General features: G+C 39.4%; 1 protein-coding gene across 1 annotated transcript; it reads right to left on the bottom strand.

Annotated features, from left to right (window-relative positions):
- Positions 1-1880: 1880 nt before the first annotated feature.
- On the bottom strand, positions 1881-16344 carry LOC108443085 (procathepsin L-like). The gene is made up of 9 exons (XM_017723509.2): positions 16193-16344; positions 11151-11251; positions 10242-10384; positions 9947-10129; positions 8920-9108; positions 5595-5760; positions 5019-5127; positions 4353-4454; positions 1881-2695 (listed from the first exon to the last, which is right to left on the bottom strand). Exons 2-8 carry the CDS (start codon positions 11248-11250, stop codon positions 4355-4357), a joined length of 990 nt encoding a protein of 329 aa, XP_017578998.1. The 5' UTR covers position 11251; positions 16193-16344; the 3' UTR covers positions 1881-2695; positions 4353-4354.
- Positions 16345-16903: the final 559 nt, after the last annotated feature.

Here is a 16903-nt window from a genome sequence, read left to right as displayed (position 1 = left end):
CAATCTCAGACACCTGTGATAATTAGTTTGCCAGGTGAGCCCAATTAAAGGAAAACTACTTAAGAAGGATGTTCCACATTATTAAGCAGGCCACAGGTTTCAAGCAACATGGGAAAGAAAAAGGATCTCTCTGCTGCCGAAAAGCATCAAATAGTGCAATGCCTTGGACAAGGTATGAAAACATTAGATATCTCACGAAAACTTAAGCGTGATCATCGCACTGTGAAGAGATTTGTGGCTGATTCAGAGCACAGACGGGTTTGTGCAGATAAAGGCAGAATGAGGAAGGTTTCTCCCAGGCAAGTTCATCGGATTAAGAGAGAAGCTGCTAAAATGCCATTACAAACCAGCAAACAGGTATTTGAAGCTGCTGGTGCCTCTGGAGGAACCTCAAGGTGTAGGATCCTTCAAAGGCTTGCTGTGGTGCATAAACCTACTATTTGGCCACCCCTAACCAGTGCTCACAGGCAGAAACGGTTGCAGTGGGCCCAGACATACATGAAGACTTTCCAAACAGTCTTGTTTACTGATGAGTGTCGTGCAACCCTGGATGGTCCAGATGGATGGAGTAGTGGATGGTTGGTGGATGGCCACCATGTCCCAACAAAGCTGTGACGTCAGCAAGGAGGTGGCGGAGTCATATTTTGGGCCGGAATCATGGGGAGAGAGCTGGTAGGCCCCTTTAGGGTTAGCAAAGTATATAGAGTTTCTGACTGAGCACTTTCTTCCATGGTACAAAAAGAAGAACCGTACCTTCCAGAGCAAAATCATCTCATGCTGCAAAGAATACCTCTGTGTCATTGGCTGCTATGGGCATAAAAGGAGAGAAACTCATGGTGTGGCCACCATCTTCCCCTGACCTCAACCCTATAGAGAACCTTTGGAGTATCATCAAGCAAAAGGTCTATGAGGGTGGGAGCAGTTCACATCAAAACAGCAGCTCTGGGAGGCTATTCTGACATCATGCAAAGAAATTCAAGCAGAAACTCTCCAAAAACTCACAAGTTCAATGGATCCAAGAATTGTGAAGGTGATATCAAAGAAGGGTTCCTATGTTAACATGTAACTTGGCCTCTTAGGATGTTTTTGATTGAAATAGCTTTTGATTTCAGTGAATGTGACCTCCTAATGCTGCAAATTCAACAAATGACCATTTTCAGTTCTTTATAACCTATAAAATGTTTTGAAACTCTGCTGGGCATAATAATTTGGAACAGTGCATTTTGAGTTTTATTATTTATCATTGGGAGGTTTGTTCAATAAAATTCAATTTATACTCTAACAGGTGATGACTTTTATTATACTGACTCATTTGCATCGACCATTTAGGCAAATCAGGGAAAAATATCATTTGCATAATAATTTGGAACGCAGTGTATTTGCCTACACAGTCTTTTAAACTGTGATGAACCCCACCTCATCTTTACTTCTGAAAGACTTTCAGGGATGCTCTTTTATATCCAATCATGTTCCTGACCTGTTGCCAATTAACTTACTTAGACACTGCATCTTTACCCGTCTTTAATTGATCTTGTCCCAACTTTTCTGAAATGTATTGCTGGCATCAACTTCAAAATAGGCAAATATTTTTTTAAACAATAATATTTCTCAGTTTTAACACATCCTGTACTATTTTCAGTTAAAGATGGGGTTTAGCTGATATGGACATCATTGCATTATTTACATTTTGCACAGCATCCCAATATATATGTTTATCTATGAGCCTGTTCTACAGTACTATCATCAGCATTATGACAGCTGGACTGTAAGAAAAGAAATGTCCAGCAAAGTCTTCTCACTATGCAATCACCAATCATATTTGCAAATAAAAATGAGTAAAAATGTAGTCTGAGGTCCTGGAATGAATACACACCACTATCTTCATCACAGCCATCTGTGTAAATGCAGACATTTTATTCTAATTGTTTTGGCAGTTTTACACATTATAATGAATGAATCAATCAGAGTGATTCTTATTTAACAAAAGAGATATTGTGGCTTTTCTGCAAGAAGACAGATTCATCTAAATCACTGTCAGATTCAAGCAACGTTTCTTCATGTGGAGTAGAATTAAGAAAAGCAATAAATGTAAAAATCTGAAAAGTAAAATAGAGACAAATGTAGTAAAATGTAAAAAAATAATGAGAAACATGTAGAAATGTAGAAAGTTTTTGTCTTTTTGACAGAAGTACAGTCTTGCTATTAAATTCAAGTGTGTATATTCCTGAGGTAAATCTGTTGCATAGTGATGATGAAGTGGTGGAGAGGTCTTATGGGGTCAGATGTGATGTTTAGCAAGAATGTTTAGTAATAACATGAGAAATTATGGGCTAAATATCAGGAGAACTAACTAGGATGGGAACAAACACAGATTATTAACCAATCCCACACCTTGTGAAGCATGTAGATGTGAAGCATGTGTGCGGAGAACTTGCTACATATGGTAAAAATAAATAGTAAAGTAGATGAATCAGAATCCACTTTAGCTTTAGAATATATTCGACTAAAAGAATGCAGACTGGAGTAAATTGAGAGCAGGGTTTAGGGGGGCCTTATGCTTATTAGCAGCTGATTTCAAGTTATCCCGCCATGTGTGTTGTCATTATGAAATCACATCTGAACCTGGAAAGACTAGAGGTGTAGTTGCTGCATCCTGCTCCCTGAGAAGTTCAACAGGGTTCTGATGTTCTCTAATCTGTAGAAAAACATAATTTAATAGAATTCATTAATGCTGATGTTCTTAACATTTTACAGTAATTAGAAATACAATATATTACACAATGTAGACAATGCATTGATGTACATTCTCAAAGAAATAGTTCTTTAAATGATCCTTAGTGAAGGATGTGGTCCTAAATAGGCTTATCAATCTGAAAAATCATTTTACCATGCAAAGAACCCTTAAAGCATGAAATGGTTCTACATAGAACTGATGATTCTAAATAGAACCCTTAAGGAACCATCTTTTTTAAGCATGGATCATTTAATACCACATCATAATTAGCTTCGCAAGGTGGAAGTGTAATGCAGGAACCCACCAAAGGGTGGATTCAAACTCAGGCCCTTGGGTCAGTGTTTATCTGAGCAAGCTACTGCTGGAGAGGTGATAGAAGTTGGATGTACCACAAAAGCCACCACTGCAGTGATGATAATCAGACATTGCAGGGCCTTCTCAAGATCTTTATCGTCCCTCTTGGTGTAACCACTGGATTGGGGGTGGAGACCTGAGCTTCAGCATTAAACTGAAACTGCCCTGGTGAGGGCAGTCAGGGGTGCAGCCATGTTGCTCAAATTTCTTATAAATTGTTGAAAGAAATTGACAACAGAGTGATGTTGGGTGCAGTCAATCAACCACAGCCTGGATCTTATCAGGATTCATGCTCAATCATTTCTAAGAAACCACAAAACACAGGAAAGTAACCAACTGAGCATGGAACAGGGACTTCTCCAGCTTAACAAATAGGTTGTCTTCTAAGAGCAATTATAGGACGTTTCGGACTTGAGCTACATACTTGTCCATAATATTTCTGTGAAGTGTCATCCAGATAGACGAACATGCAGTGGTCAATTGCCTCCCTCTGGAATTCATTGATGTGCTGTTGGAAGTTGGCTTGAGTGTTCATAAGTCCGAAAGGCATGACGAGGTATTCGAATATGTGTGTATATTCGTATGTGTATAGTTGAGGGAAGGTGTATCCCAGGTGTTGCTAGGCCATTGCTCTAGTATCACAGGTGGTTACTATGGTGCTGCCTGGCTATAGCTACGGCATCCTAGGTTTTAGCTAAGGTATTTTTAGGCTGTTGCTAGGGTGTCCTGGTTGTTGCTTATATGTGTGTAAATGTGTGCGCTAGTATGTATGTGAATGACATCTATTGTGGCAGATAGATTTTTAATTTTCTCCATTTTACACTTGGATGAATGCTAGTGGGCCTTTCCTGTACAGGCCCTGCATCCCTATGAAGTTTTGTGGTTCTAGTTTAAAATTTGTGACCCATGAAAACAGTCCAAAAAAGTAGTATATTTAGGAAGATGCGCCTATGACATATTAGTAGCTTTCTAGGCATAACAATAACACCTAAATATGTTAAACACCTAAATATGTTAAACGTTACATTAAATGTTATATGTTTTTTTTTTTTTTGTTGTTCTAGGTAATGTTTTGGGGTGGGGGTGATAGACTAGTTGAAAACATCTCCAGTGACCTTTTAAAAAAGTCTGACTACTGGGGTTTCCAATGCACATTGCTAAAAAACAACATTTGGTTATTGAAGATCTTCTTAAATGTCTAAAAAAGGGTAATTGGAACAAAACTGTGTGGATTGGCACTGGAGCCACTGTAAAGAGGATTTACCTTTAAACCTCTGGGTAGATGGCACGTGTGGCAATACCACACTGGTTATCCTTGTCTCTGGACATCCTGATGTAGCCTCTTTCACCCCATTGAGTACCCCAGCTGTGAAAAATAGTGTGATTCTTAACCAGTTTCAAAGATGGATAGATTATACCACTACTGTATTGATTTCAATGATGATACATGTACACTCTTAAAAAAGGTGAAATATAATTTCTACAGCAAATATTGGTAAATTCTGCACATGTTCATATCCAACTGGCATATAGTTTTATAGTTAATTAAGCATCACTTCAGAAATAATGTATGTTTCAAAGCATTATGGGTATTAAATGATTAAAAAACATTGGCATAACATTATATATAGTCATAGTCATTATATACTTACAATGAATAAGTGTGTCAGCATACATAGGGTCAAAGCCACATTGAATGCTTCATTCTTTTACTTTAGTGTCAACTAATTCACTTTATTCAAATTACTCGTTTAACAGACACTAAGTACTGATACGTTTCTTTGACGTTCAATTGTGTATTGGAAATCTCAATAAGCTGATGCCTAGTTTGGACACTAACTTAGAAACAAGTCTTCTTTTTTGTCTTTTTGAGTAGCAGGCCATATTTACTAGAATTGTCCTTATAACCAGTATATATGTCCTTGTTTACCTGTTCTTGACCAGCCAGTACTTCCGACCACTGCAGTCAGCTCCGTAACCAACAACAAGGATAGCGTGAGTCACCTTAGTGCTGCTGCAGGCCGGCTCATCATACACACCTGCAATCAGATTTATTTGGTTTCTAGTAAATCAGTAAGCTGAAAAAGTCTAGATGTCAAATTAACCCTAAAAGAGCAGTACATAACACAGGGAGGCTCATAATAATCAGCTCAACCCACAGCAAATTCACCGACGTTTGTCTGTCAGTGGACATGTGCCTCAAGGCCACATATGGTGATGAGCAGGGCGTGGCCTGGCCTGGGCTTCCAGTGCTGCAGCCCTGAATAGTTTTTACCAGTCCTGAATTTTATAATGTTAATGTCACACATTTCACCCCAGCTGGGTTACACATCACTATTTGATGCTGTTTTGATGTTTTATTGTACTTCACTATTTTGAAAAACATGAATTCATTTTAGGTTACATACTTTTTACTTTCTACAGCATGCCCTCAAAATCACTCATTTTGGAAACCAGCCTGAGTCAATGAAGACTGGTGAGGACTATTTGTATTTTTTCTGGTTACCTGACTGATAGAGCAGGAAGCTTTTTGGGCTGGTGTCTATAGCTGCAGAAATGGGTCCGATTGCAGCCACGGCTTTCTGCAACAGGATCTCATCTGCGACAGACAAACGCGAAAAGCCGCTGCAGGTGGCGCTCAATTTCTTCGGATTAAACTTGCATATCCCCTCCTGAAGAGAGATGGTAACAATCAGAATAGGTTGCTGGTGGCTAACAGAGATGTTCACAAGTCAATTCACACAAGTGCGAGTCTTGTCTCGATTCATTAGTCTTAGTTTAGTCGTTGTGGCATGCGCCTGCCCCCTGGACCCCAGCGATAACAGCCGTGAGAGCCTGCAGAAAAGCGGTGCCCAAACACCCAGCAGCGATGAAGCTTAGCGAGCACGCTGGGAAGAGACCCACGAGTGTGGAGGGAGCAGAGCACAAAGCCCGAGCTCCCGGAAGGATGCGGGTCATGAGAGTGACGGTGGGAGGAGGAGGACGAGGACGCTGGTGCTGACCACGAGAGGCACCACAGCAAGGAACGAGTCCCGAGCTCCTGGTTATGCAGCGAGGCCACCTCACTGCACCTCACGTTCGACCCAGGTGGCTGAGCTGCCAGCTGGGGCTGGTAATGAGGAGGCGGAGCTGCAAGCTCTCGTTCCCTCTTGGCTCCGGTGCTCAAAAAGAGCTGAGCGGGAACAGAGAGAGAGGGACAAGCAGCAGCAACAAGAAGACAAAGAGCTGAAAAGCTCCTGTGAAGGAAGAACTGAAAAGTCTCAGTAGAAGCCACTGAAAAGTGGGTAGTGTTGGTTTTGGATGTTTATTCTGTGTATTTATTTGGTATGGAATAAACATGAATGGCTGCTGCGAACGTGAATCCTGCCTCCAGTGTCCTTCTTGAGCCCGGGGTAGCACATGCCGTAATACAGTCTTGTTTTTAGCTGCAGACATTACATTGTGCAAAATTAAACCCCTTCTAAAAACCTGTGAGGTTCAAAACAGTTTCAAGTAATGAGACCTTTGTTATGGAAACATCTTCAGTCTGAAGGACAGAACAAATTGTAATATGTGGTAGACACGCTGTGTAAAGCGAAGAAGCAAAACAACTTGAAAGAATTGGCTTGTCTGTAGTCTGTAAGGTCCAAATGCTAGCTAACTTGCTAGCTAGCGTAATAACTAGTCTAGTTGATATTTCAATAAGTTGTAAATCAATGTGTTGTGTAAAAGATGAACCCTTCAGCTAGATTGCCTGAAAGCTTCAGCAATAATGCTAGTTCATTAGCCAGCATACTTGCTGTCCAAAAAGTTTGAAAGCTTCCTCTTTTCTTTAAACATCACATTTACTGAATGTGCCTTGTTCTGTCCATCAGTTTAATAACATTTCAGGTTGAAATTTCAGTCTTTTGTACTGAATTCAAATTGGGTTGTAAGCCATTTAATTGCAACTTGAGTCCACAGTCCGAGTAAAATTCTGACTCAAATTCCCTTCGAGAGAAATTCCATAGCCAAATATTTATTTGGCTTACTAGTTAGACTTATGCCAGTCTTTGCCTTAACACTTTAAACCTAAGACTGAAAGTGGCTGGCTGAGTATACAGTATCTTCACTTTTTGACTGAACTTTGTGATAATTTTGTAACATAATTTATTTATACAATCCAATTCAGCCCAACTTTGCAATTTCACCAACACACAAATGTCAAGCAATTTTAAGACAAATTTTTATATTTTTACCAAAAAATTAAACAATGAATATGTACAAAGTAATGCAGTTTGAGTAAATAATCTGAGGATTAAGCAACTACTGCAAATGGGAAATTGGCTGAAAACTCAGCTCGGGTAGTTTAATGTACAGCCTGTTTATGTATCAAACAGATGGAAAGTTTGTTTTAGAATATTTCAGATCTCATAGACTCATATTTTATGCACAATAGAACAAAGAACACATATCAGCTGTTGAAAGTGAGACATTTGACCATTTCATGAAAAGCATTAACTCAGTTAGAACTTGATGGCAGCAATGCATCTCAAAAAAGTTGGGACAGGGCCATGTCTGCCATTGAGTAGCATCCCTTCTTCCTTTAACCACAGTCTGTACATATCTGGGAAGTGAGCAGACCAATTGCTGGAGTTTTGAGCGTGGAATGTTGTCTGACGTAAGATTCTGCTCATCAGCCCTGGGTCTTCTTTGCCAGATTTTCCGTTTCATGATGCGCCAAATGTTTTTTATTGGTGAAAGGTCTAGACAGCAGGAAGGCCAGTTCAGTACCTGTACTTTTCTTCTGCAAAGCCATATTGTTGTGATGGATGCAATATGTGGTTTAGCATTGTCTTGGTGAAACATGCAAGACCTTCCCTGAAATAGACTTTGTCTGGAAGGGAGCATATGTTGATCTAAAACCTCAATATACAGCATTGATACTGCTTTTCCAGATGTGTAAGCTGTCCACACCATAGGCACTAATGCAACCGCATACCATCAGAGATGCAGGCTTTTGAACTGTGCACTGATAACAAGCTGGATGGTCCCTCTCTTTTGGACTCCACAGGACACGGCATCCATTGTTTCTAAAAACAACTAAAAATTTTGATTCATTTGAAAACATAGCAGTTTTCTATTTTGCCTCAGTCCATTTTAAATGAGCTTTGGCCCAGAGAAGATGGTGGCGTTTCTGGATCTTGTTGACATATGACTTCTTTGCATGTTATAGGTTTAACTTGCATTTGTAGGTTTCTGGAAGTGTTTCTATTTTTACTGCAGTGTCACCCGAGGGCCCAAAGATCATGAGTGTCCCTTGTGTACACGGATTTCTCCAGATTCTCTGAATCTTTGATGACATTATGTACTGTAGGTTGTGGGAAGTCTTCGCCATTTATCATTGAGGAACATTTTCCTGAAATTGTTCCACAACTTTTAGATGCAGTTTTCACAGATTGGTGAACCTCTGCCCATCTTTGCTTCTAAAGAGACTCTAAAATGCTCTTTTTATCATCATTTTGTTGCCCCTGTCCCAACTTTTTTGAGATGTGTTGCTGCCATCAGGTTCTAAATGAGTTAATGTTTTTCATGAAATGGTAAAATGTCGCACCTTCAACATCTGATATATATTCTATGTTCTATTGTGAATAAAATATGGGTCTATGAGATTTGCAAATAATTGCATTCTGTTTTTATTTACATCTATTTAAATTTTACACCGCATCCCAACCTTTTTGGAATTGGGTTGTAGTCAGCAGTAATATATTTAGAGGGTTATAGCTATAGACGGCACATTTTAAGACACAAATGGATGATAATAGTGATTCACTGTCCATTCAAGCCTCCCCTATTCATGAGTCTGAGCTCACCCTAGACATGTATGGATAGGTGTCATCGGACTGCAGGCCGCTGTTGAAAACATACTGAAAGGCACTCTCTACATAACCACCTCCACAGCCACTGTTTCCCTCCATCCATGAGCAGTCCACCAGCTGTTGAACACTGAGGGACACCAACTTTCCCGTCTTCCGAAACATTTGACCCTCTAGCGCTCCCGCCTGAAAGAAAGATGGCATGGCAAAGATAATTAAGTCATAGCACAAACCAAACTTGGTAAGATGTGGGAAAAAGATAATTAAGCCATAAATAGCCAAAACCTTTGTAAGACCTTGGAATAAGATAATTATGTGGATGGAACTGGTGGATTTGTGTGTCCTTCTACATTCTGTGTAAAACTGACCAATGGACACTCAGGAAATCACTAAGGACTGACCATCACACTGGAAACCTTTCATAGTTCATTCAGGCCACATCAGAGACACGTATGAAATTGCATGCAGAGAATTTACAGCTGCTGAAGTTGCTGCAGCAGTTTTGCAAAGTAGTGATCAAGATGACGGAGCATTTTGACGTGAAACACATGAGGATCATATTATATGAAGAGCCTTTAAAGAGGAATTTAAGAAGGTATGAACAAATCAAGAAAACACAGTCTGGGTTGAGTCCTAGAAAAACATAATATTGCATGTGAATGAAATAATTCAGCAAGAGCCTTCATTTAGAAAGGGAAAGGAACAAGTTAAATTATGGCCATGCAGTGGTAGCTTATTCTCATGCTTTCAATAAGTTGTGTCCACTTATTGTTTTCATTACAAAACTGTCAAAAATGGGGGATCCATATTTTTATGACCCATTTGTCTCCACTCACAATTTGTGAACCACTGTGGTACAGGACAGATGACCGGACCACAGATGGGCTATATAAACTTTACAGTCACACAATGTCTACTCTGCCCCCGTACAAATCTCCAGATGCCATATTTCCAAGTAATTTTCCTGTAGAGCTTTTCTCAGGTTATCTTTAGGTCCCTGTCTGTCTCTTTGCCTGTAACTCACCGCACTGAAGGCCCAGCAAGAGCCACAACTACTTTGGTTTTTCACACTGGTCACATAGCCCTCGCGCGTCCAGTTCACAGTGGCTGGGAGAGCAACGCCCTCTGCCTGTCGGAGGAATGGAGTTGCACTGTGGGTTTTGGTCGAGTTGAAGGATCCCAAGCAGCCCTTAAACTCCTGAATGTTCTGTCAGAGGAGACAGAGGAAGACTTAAACATTGTTCTACAGTTTCTCATTAAGTTGAATGAATAATTCCATAATAATTGCACAGACATGGTTTGTGAATGTGTGATCTCACCATGTCTGCAAAATGGTTCATGCCGAGTCTGTAGCTTTTGATGCCCTGGTCAGCCAGCATGTTGTGCTCCAAAACCAGCTTACGATTGTCCAGCCAGATCATCTTACGTTGATACTCTTCTTCCTCTGAATGGTAGGTCTTACCTAGGAAAGGCAAAGTGAATTTATTTATAAAATACATTTCATACTCTAAAAGTTCTGCTTGGCTCATATCACTGCAGCAGATCCGATAAATACGCTAATCCTGCAAAATTAAAACATGTGTATAGCAGAACAGCTCCTTAAAATTTATTCTGGAGCAGACTGGTAGCCAGGGTAAGTATTTAAGAATTTGGGGGTGTTCCTTGTGAGACTCTGGCAGCTGCATTCTAAATCATCTGAAGCTGTTTTCTTGTCGAAGTTCTATTAAGAGTCCATTACAGTAATCAATCCTGCTGGAAATAAAGGTATGGATGAGTTTCTCTAGGTCTGCTTTAGTCAGAATATCTCTGATCTTTTTGTTGTTCTCAAGGTGATAAAAAGCTGATTTAGCAACTGTTTTGACACGACTTCTAAAACTGAGATCAGAGTCCATCAGTACACCAAGATTATGTACTAGATCTTTAGATTTTAGGGCTTTCTAATCCGGACAGCTAGCCTGAGCCTCTCATTGCTATTCCCAAATATAATCATTTCTGTTATCTTTATTCAGTTGCAGAAAGTTTTGTCCCTTCCAGTTAGTGATGCTTTCAACATATCTAACATATTTACCACATGTTTACTGATAAATATGTGGTTCTGTGTTTCTCACCATATTTGGCAGCACATTGACTCAAAAGAAATTCTCCAAAAAATGTACCTGGTGCCTCAAACCCTTCTCTGGTTTGCTGATGGAGAATATGTTTTACATAAACAGATATTGATTTCTCACCAAACTTCAGTTTCCAGGCGTTGAACTCCAGATCCCCCAGAGAGACACTGGCTGCATCAACCACGACCACCAGAGTGGCAATAGCAAGTAAACCCCTCATTCTGCACAAAGTGAGAGTATAATGGTTAAAGAAGGTGAACAGATTAAACAAAATATTATGTTGATTAGAATTTACACCAATATTTTTTGCTTCCAAAAATTATCGTGATTAATTATTAAAATATAAATGCATTCTTCAGTCTTCAATAAAACAACACTTTTTACAACAAAAGTGTCCAGTAATTTTCTTTATCAACAATTCAATGCCAGATCTGTAAGCAGGCTTCTTTCTCAGCTCTTATCATTTACACCCTTTGATTATCACTTTCTTAGCTTTTGACTTCATCTTCTTCTATTCTATTCTATTCTATTCTATTCTTATTATAATTATTGAACTGTTTACTGTCCATGTAACTGGCTGCATTGTAGAAAATTTTTTGCTGACTCATCTTAACTCAGTCAAGTCATCTTTTTGCTTTGACTCAGTTAAGTTGTAAGAACATAACCTGTTAAGTTTATTGAACTTAACTAAGTTTTGTTCACACAACAACCTGGAAGTTTACTCAACTAATTATTTCAAGTGAAGTGGACTTACAGAAATTAATTTTGTCAACTTAAATCAAATTGGTAGAACTTATTTTTTTTTTTTCAATTTTCCCAACAATGCGGCAAGTTCTCTTAACATGAGATGGCAGGTTTTTTCAACATACTTTACCAAGTTGCATTGGTCTAATTTAAGCAACAGTTCATATAATAGTTCAAATAATAATAAAACAGTTCAAATAATTAACAGTTCAAATCAGCCTGCTGAAAAATTACCCTCAAATGAGAAATATACTTTGGTTTGGTATCCAAAACCTTTTTATTAACAATTTGCAATAATATTTCCATTAGTTGGCTGTGCCAAATGCCATAAATGTAAATACAAAAAAATGGCTTTTTGAGCATAATTTCAAGTCAGAAACCTTGGCCACTTATCCATATCCACAGAAAACAAAAAAAAATACACTATATGGTTAAAAGTATTGGGACACCTGCTCATTTACAGTTTCTTACTAAATTAAGGGTACTAAAAGAGTTTATGCTGCTTGTGTTGGAGTAACTGTCTCTACTGTCCATGGAAGACTTTCTACTAGATTTTGGAACATTGTGGTGAGGAGTTGGTTGGATTCGGTGACAGAGAGCAAAATCATCACACCACCTCATCCCCAACTCCCCAGCTCATCCATGAAGTACTGAATGGAGCATTATCACTAAAGAGAACACAGTTCCACTGCTCCCCAGCTAAATGTTGGGGCTTTATAGCACTCTAGCCCATGCCTGGCATTAACTTACATCCTTGTCAAGGCTCTCAAGTATGGAGGTCATTTCTGTCATCCCTGCAAAGCGTTTTGACCGGTACAACTGAAGAAGCTTCAGGAGATGGCCATCAATACCCCCATAAAAAGACTTGCTAAGGTCCACTGACACAAGCCTGGTGAATTTCATGCTGATCTACTTGAAAGAGATCACTTAAGTAAAACACTGATCATATTGCATACTATAGCACTGAGCTGGGCAACATGGCCATATTGTGATAAATTCTCCTCAAAGCAGGCAAGTTCACTTCTGAATGAGCACGCACAATCTTCATGGATGCAGGGAAGGGGACAATCGCTTGCGTGATGATAGTGGTTTAATTTGTAATGCGTTATCAGAGCACGCTGACTGGGAGATGAGAAAGAGCAGATTGTGCAACCCCACCTCATAAGCAAGGGCACTTCACTTCAACAAGCCAGTGATTCTGTAAAGAAAGCATTACATATCTAAAAAGTCATTTGAAAATTACTGAAACAAAATGTCAAACACCAACTAAAGCAGATAAAATTTCTAGACAACATCAATTCCTGATTTCATACACTAAACATGCAAATTGTTTTAAAGCATCCAATAAAAGGTCAAATGCAAACTGCCTATAAAACATTAAAACATTTAATATTACTGCTGACAGCCCAGGATTAGTGATTATTGTGGACTGTTTGCCTAATATACTTGCTTAATACGCGATACTTAATTTTATAATTACACTCCTTTAAATGATCTACGACTTAAACCACACACCCTGAAATAAATTTTGGATTATATATTAGGTAATATATTAAAAGTCAAACACTTGACATTCCATCACATCTTATTGATTGCACCTTTACGTCTTGTATGCTGCATCAGTTAATGTCAAACATTCATGGACATTTATTCACTAGCTAGCCAGATAGCTAACTAGTTAACGCTGCTATTCTAGTTAACGGTCGCTTATAAACATTCAAGACAGTAAAAAAAACAAAGACACGGACATGAACTGCGAAAAACTAGCTAGCTAACCTATCTACATGTAAACTCAGCTAGATGGCTGGTGATATACTTACTTAAAGTGTATTAACTGTTCAGGAATCAACTGATATCACAGTTACCTTCTAGCTAGCTAACTAGAACAGCTATCCTGGGTAATGTTAGCCAGCTAGCTAGTTTTGGTGGCTACAAGTCAAATCGATGTTTAATATGCCATTCACCATTTTAACATTATACGTGGCTACATATGCTAGCTAACTCTAAAACATGCAGTTGACCCAATGTGGACTTTCATTTAAACTATAGCTATAAAAATGCATTTTGGAGGTTAGTTAGCTGTAACTAGAATGCCTTCGGGCACAAAAAGCCACACAGCAGTCAGTTAGCTAACGGCTAACTTACATAGTTTTCAGCTAAGACAGCTAACGCTAGCTAGCTAGCGCAATGGTGAAAACTACATAATGTCTTCTTCTTCTTCTGCTCCCTTTAGGGATCCACAGCGGATCATCTGCCTCCATCTTGCCCTATCTACTGCCTCTATCTACTTTTACACCAACCATCTCCATGTCCACCTTCACTACATCCATAAACCTTCTCTGAGGTCAACCTCTTCTCCTTCTACCTGGCAGCTCCATCTCCAACATTCTTTGCCCAATATATCCACTATTCCTCCTCAACACATGTCCAAACCATCTCAACCTGGCCTCTCTGGCTTTATCTCCAAACTGCTCCACCTTCACTGTCCCTCTGATCTGCTCATTTCTAATCCTGTCCATCCTTGTCACTCCCAGTGAAAATCTCAGCATCTTCATCTCCGCCACCTCCAGCTCAGCCTCCTGTCTTTTAGACAGAGCCACAGTCTCCATACCATACATCATAGCAGGATGCACTACTGTCTTGTAAACCTTCCCTTTCACTCTGGCTGCTATTCTTCTGTCACACATCAGCCCTGACATCCGTCTCCACCCACTCCATCCTTCCTCACCTCTTTTTTGCACTGTCCATTGCTCTGGATGGTTGACCCAAGATATTTGAAGTCATCCACCTTTACGACCTCTACTCCTTGCATCTTCACCTTTCCACCTGCCTCCCTCTCATTCACATGCATGTATTCCGTCTTATCTCTACCGACCTTCATTCCTCTCCTCTCCAGTGCAAACCTCCACCTCTCCAGATTCTCTTCCACCTGCTCTCTACTCTCACCACAGATTACAATGTCATCTGCAAACATCATGGTCCATGGAGCCTCCTGCCTGACCTCATCTGTCAACCTGTCCTTCACCATTGCAAACAAGAAGGGGCTCAAAGCTGATCCCTGATTTAACCCTACCTTCACCTTGAAACCATTTGTCACTCCAACTGCACACCTCACCACTGTCCCACTATCCTCATACATGTCCTGCACCACCCTAACATACTTTTCAGCTACACCTGACTTCCTCATACAGTACCACAGTTCCTCTCTTGGCACCCTATCATATGCCTTCTCTAGATCCACAAAGACACAATGTAGCTCCTTCTGATCTTCTCTGTACTTCTCTACCAACACTCTCAATGCAAAAATTGCATCTGTGGTATTAATTGTTCTTTGAAAACTACATAATGTCAGTGTTAAAATTATGTTTGTGTGCCATCAACCTTTGGTTTGAAAGGTTTGAATTCCAGTCACTTTTACTTACTTCAGAAGGATCTGAAGAAGTATTAGGAGGAGCAGCTGCAGAGTGGGGCACCACCTGAGATGGCCGTTCTCATCTCGAGTCCAAAGACGAACAAGTGCTGACGTCAGACGCTCGGCGCATGCACAGTATATAAAAAGTTGTCTGGAAAGCCTTTTTTTCGTTATTCCAACAAGCGATTTTAAGTTTTAATGTCCAAATTCAAGTTGAAGTTCTTAGAACACATTTTATTTAGTTGTAATGGACAGAAAGTTCAATCAACATGATAATAGCAGTCCATCTAACTAAAACACAAAATCACTTTTTAGAGTGTGTGCTCTTTAATCTGAACAGATTTGGTTCCCTCTCTTATCTGAACTCAGATGAGTGCTATCACATCTTATAAACTTACTATCACAAACCTTTTTCATTTTTTTACTATCATTTCACTTTCATTATTTTGCTGCAGGAACAAAACCTTGTATTTCCATTTTTGTCCGTTTTTGACATAGTTTGAAAATAGCCATAGTGTATATATTGTGCACAAATTTCATGACGAATGGACCAACAGAAATGACCTACTTGGAAAAAAGCCTGGTCCCACTGACTTACATTAAAAGTAAACTATGCTTTTACCTTCTCCTGTAAAGTTACAATTGTGGAGGTATGAGGTTTTGATCTGACAACAGCGATAAGGAGCAAATCTGAAACATTTACACAGTTACAGCCTTTTAATGGGGGTTTACAACTAACTCCAGCTCACCAAACCAACAGTCTTTTAGTAGAGATGATCAGTCTGCAGTCACATCTGTAATGTTCTGTTAGTTTACTCAGCACTTTTTAAGAAGTAATCCATTATACAATAATAATTACTAATGTCAGTCTGCAATGGGATTACTTATTACATACTCTTGAAACAAACGACTAAGAGCTACAGACTTTATTTTTTGCACCTGAATTTAAGCATCATTTTGTGTTGTTTTTCCTTTTTGAGTATTTTGCATGTGGTTCAGCTCTTACCTGAGTGTGATCTTCTGCAGCCTGATGCTCTCAGTATGTCTTTACTGAAGTGTCCATACGTGTTATATGAACTTCTGTCTCATTTCCTGAGTTTATTTGCCACTCTGCTTCATCTCTAGGCCCTGTAGATGTGCGCAAACACACTCAGCTCACCACAAACACCTCTCTGCAGGCAGCTGACAACACATTCACCACCTTTAGCATAAGAGGACAAACCACATTCAGTTTCACTTCGAAAATAGCGCCAACGCATCAATTTTCCAAAAAAAAGTTCACTACAGTCAAAAAGTCAGAGACCTCTCTAGCATTTATTCAATTATCCATCATATCAGCCTTCTGATGTGCACCCGAAATGGAGATATTTGTGAGGAGATTATCTATAAATGATTACATATTTGAATGTATTAGGCTCAGAATGTGCCATCTAATGTTTCATGTAGAGCTCTACCTGTAAAAATGCATCATGGTTGGACATTTCAAACAGCCTCAGCAGAACTGACTGTGAGCTGTGTAGCCTCTTATGCTCAGTGGTTGCAAAATGCACTGTCATATTCTTCATAAGTTTCATATTTCATAAGCTACATCCAAAAGGTGGGTGTAAAAAGCTGTACCTGTTTACTTTCCAGTCACATAGATGGGTAATGTAAGAGCATCTAAGATTTTTAACTTTCGGCAGTAAATTGTAAGCGTATAGCAATATGCGTTGATCAT

This window comes from Pygocentrus nattereri, chromosome 10 (genome assembly GCF_015220715.1).
Source record: "Pygocentrus nattereri isolate fPygNat1 chromosome 10, fPygNat1.pri, whole genome shotgun sequence".
NCBI classification, from domain to species: domain Eukaryota; kingdom Metazoa; phylum Chordata; class Actinopteri; order Characiformes; family Serrasalmidae; genus Pygocentrus; species Pygocentrus nattereri.
Note: the sequence above shows the minus strand (reverse complement) of the source record. Positions and strands in the feature narration are given on the sequence as shown.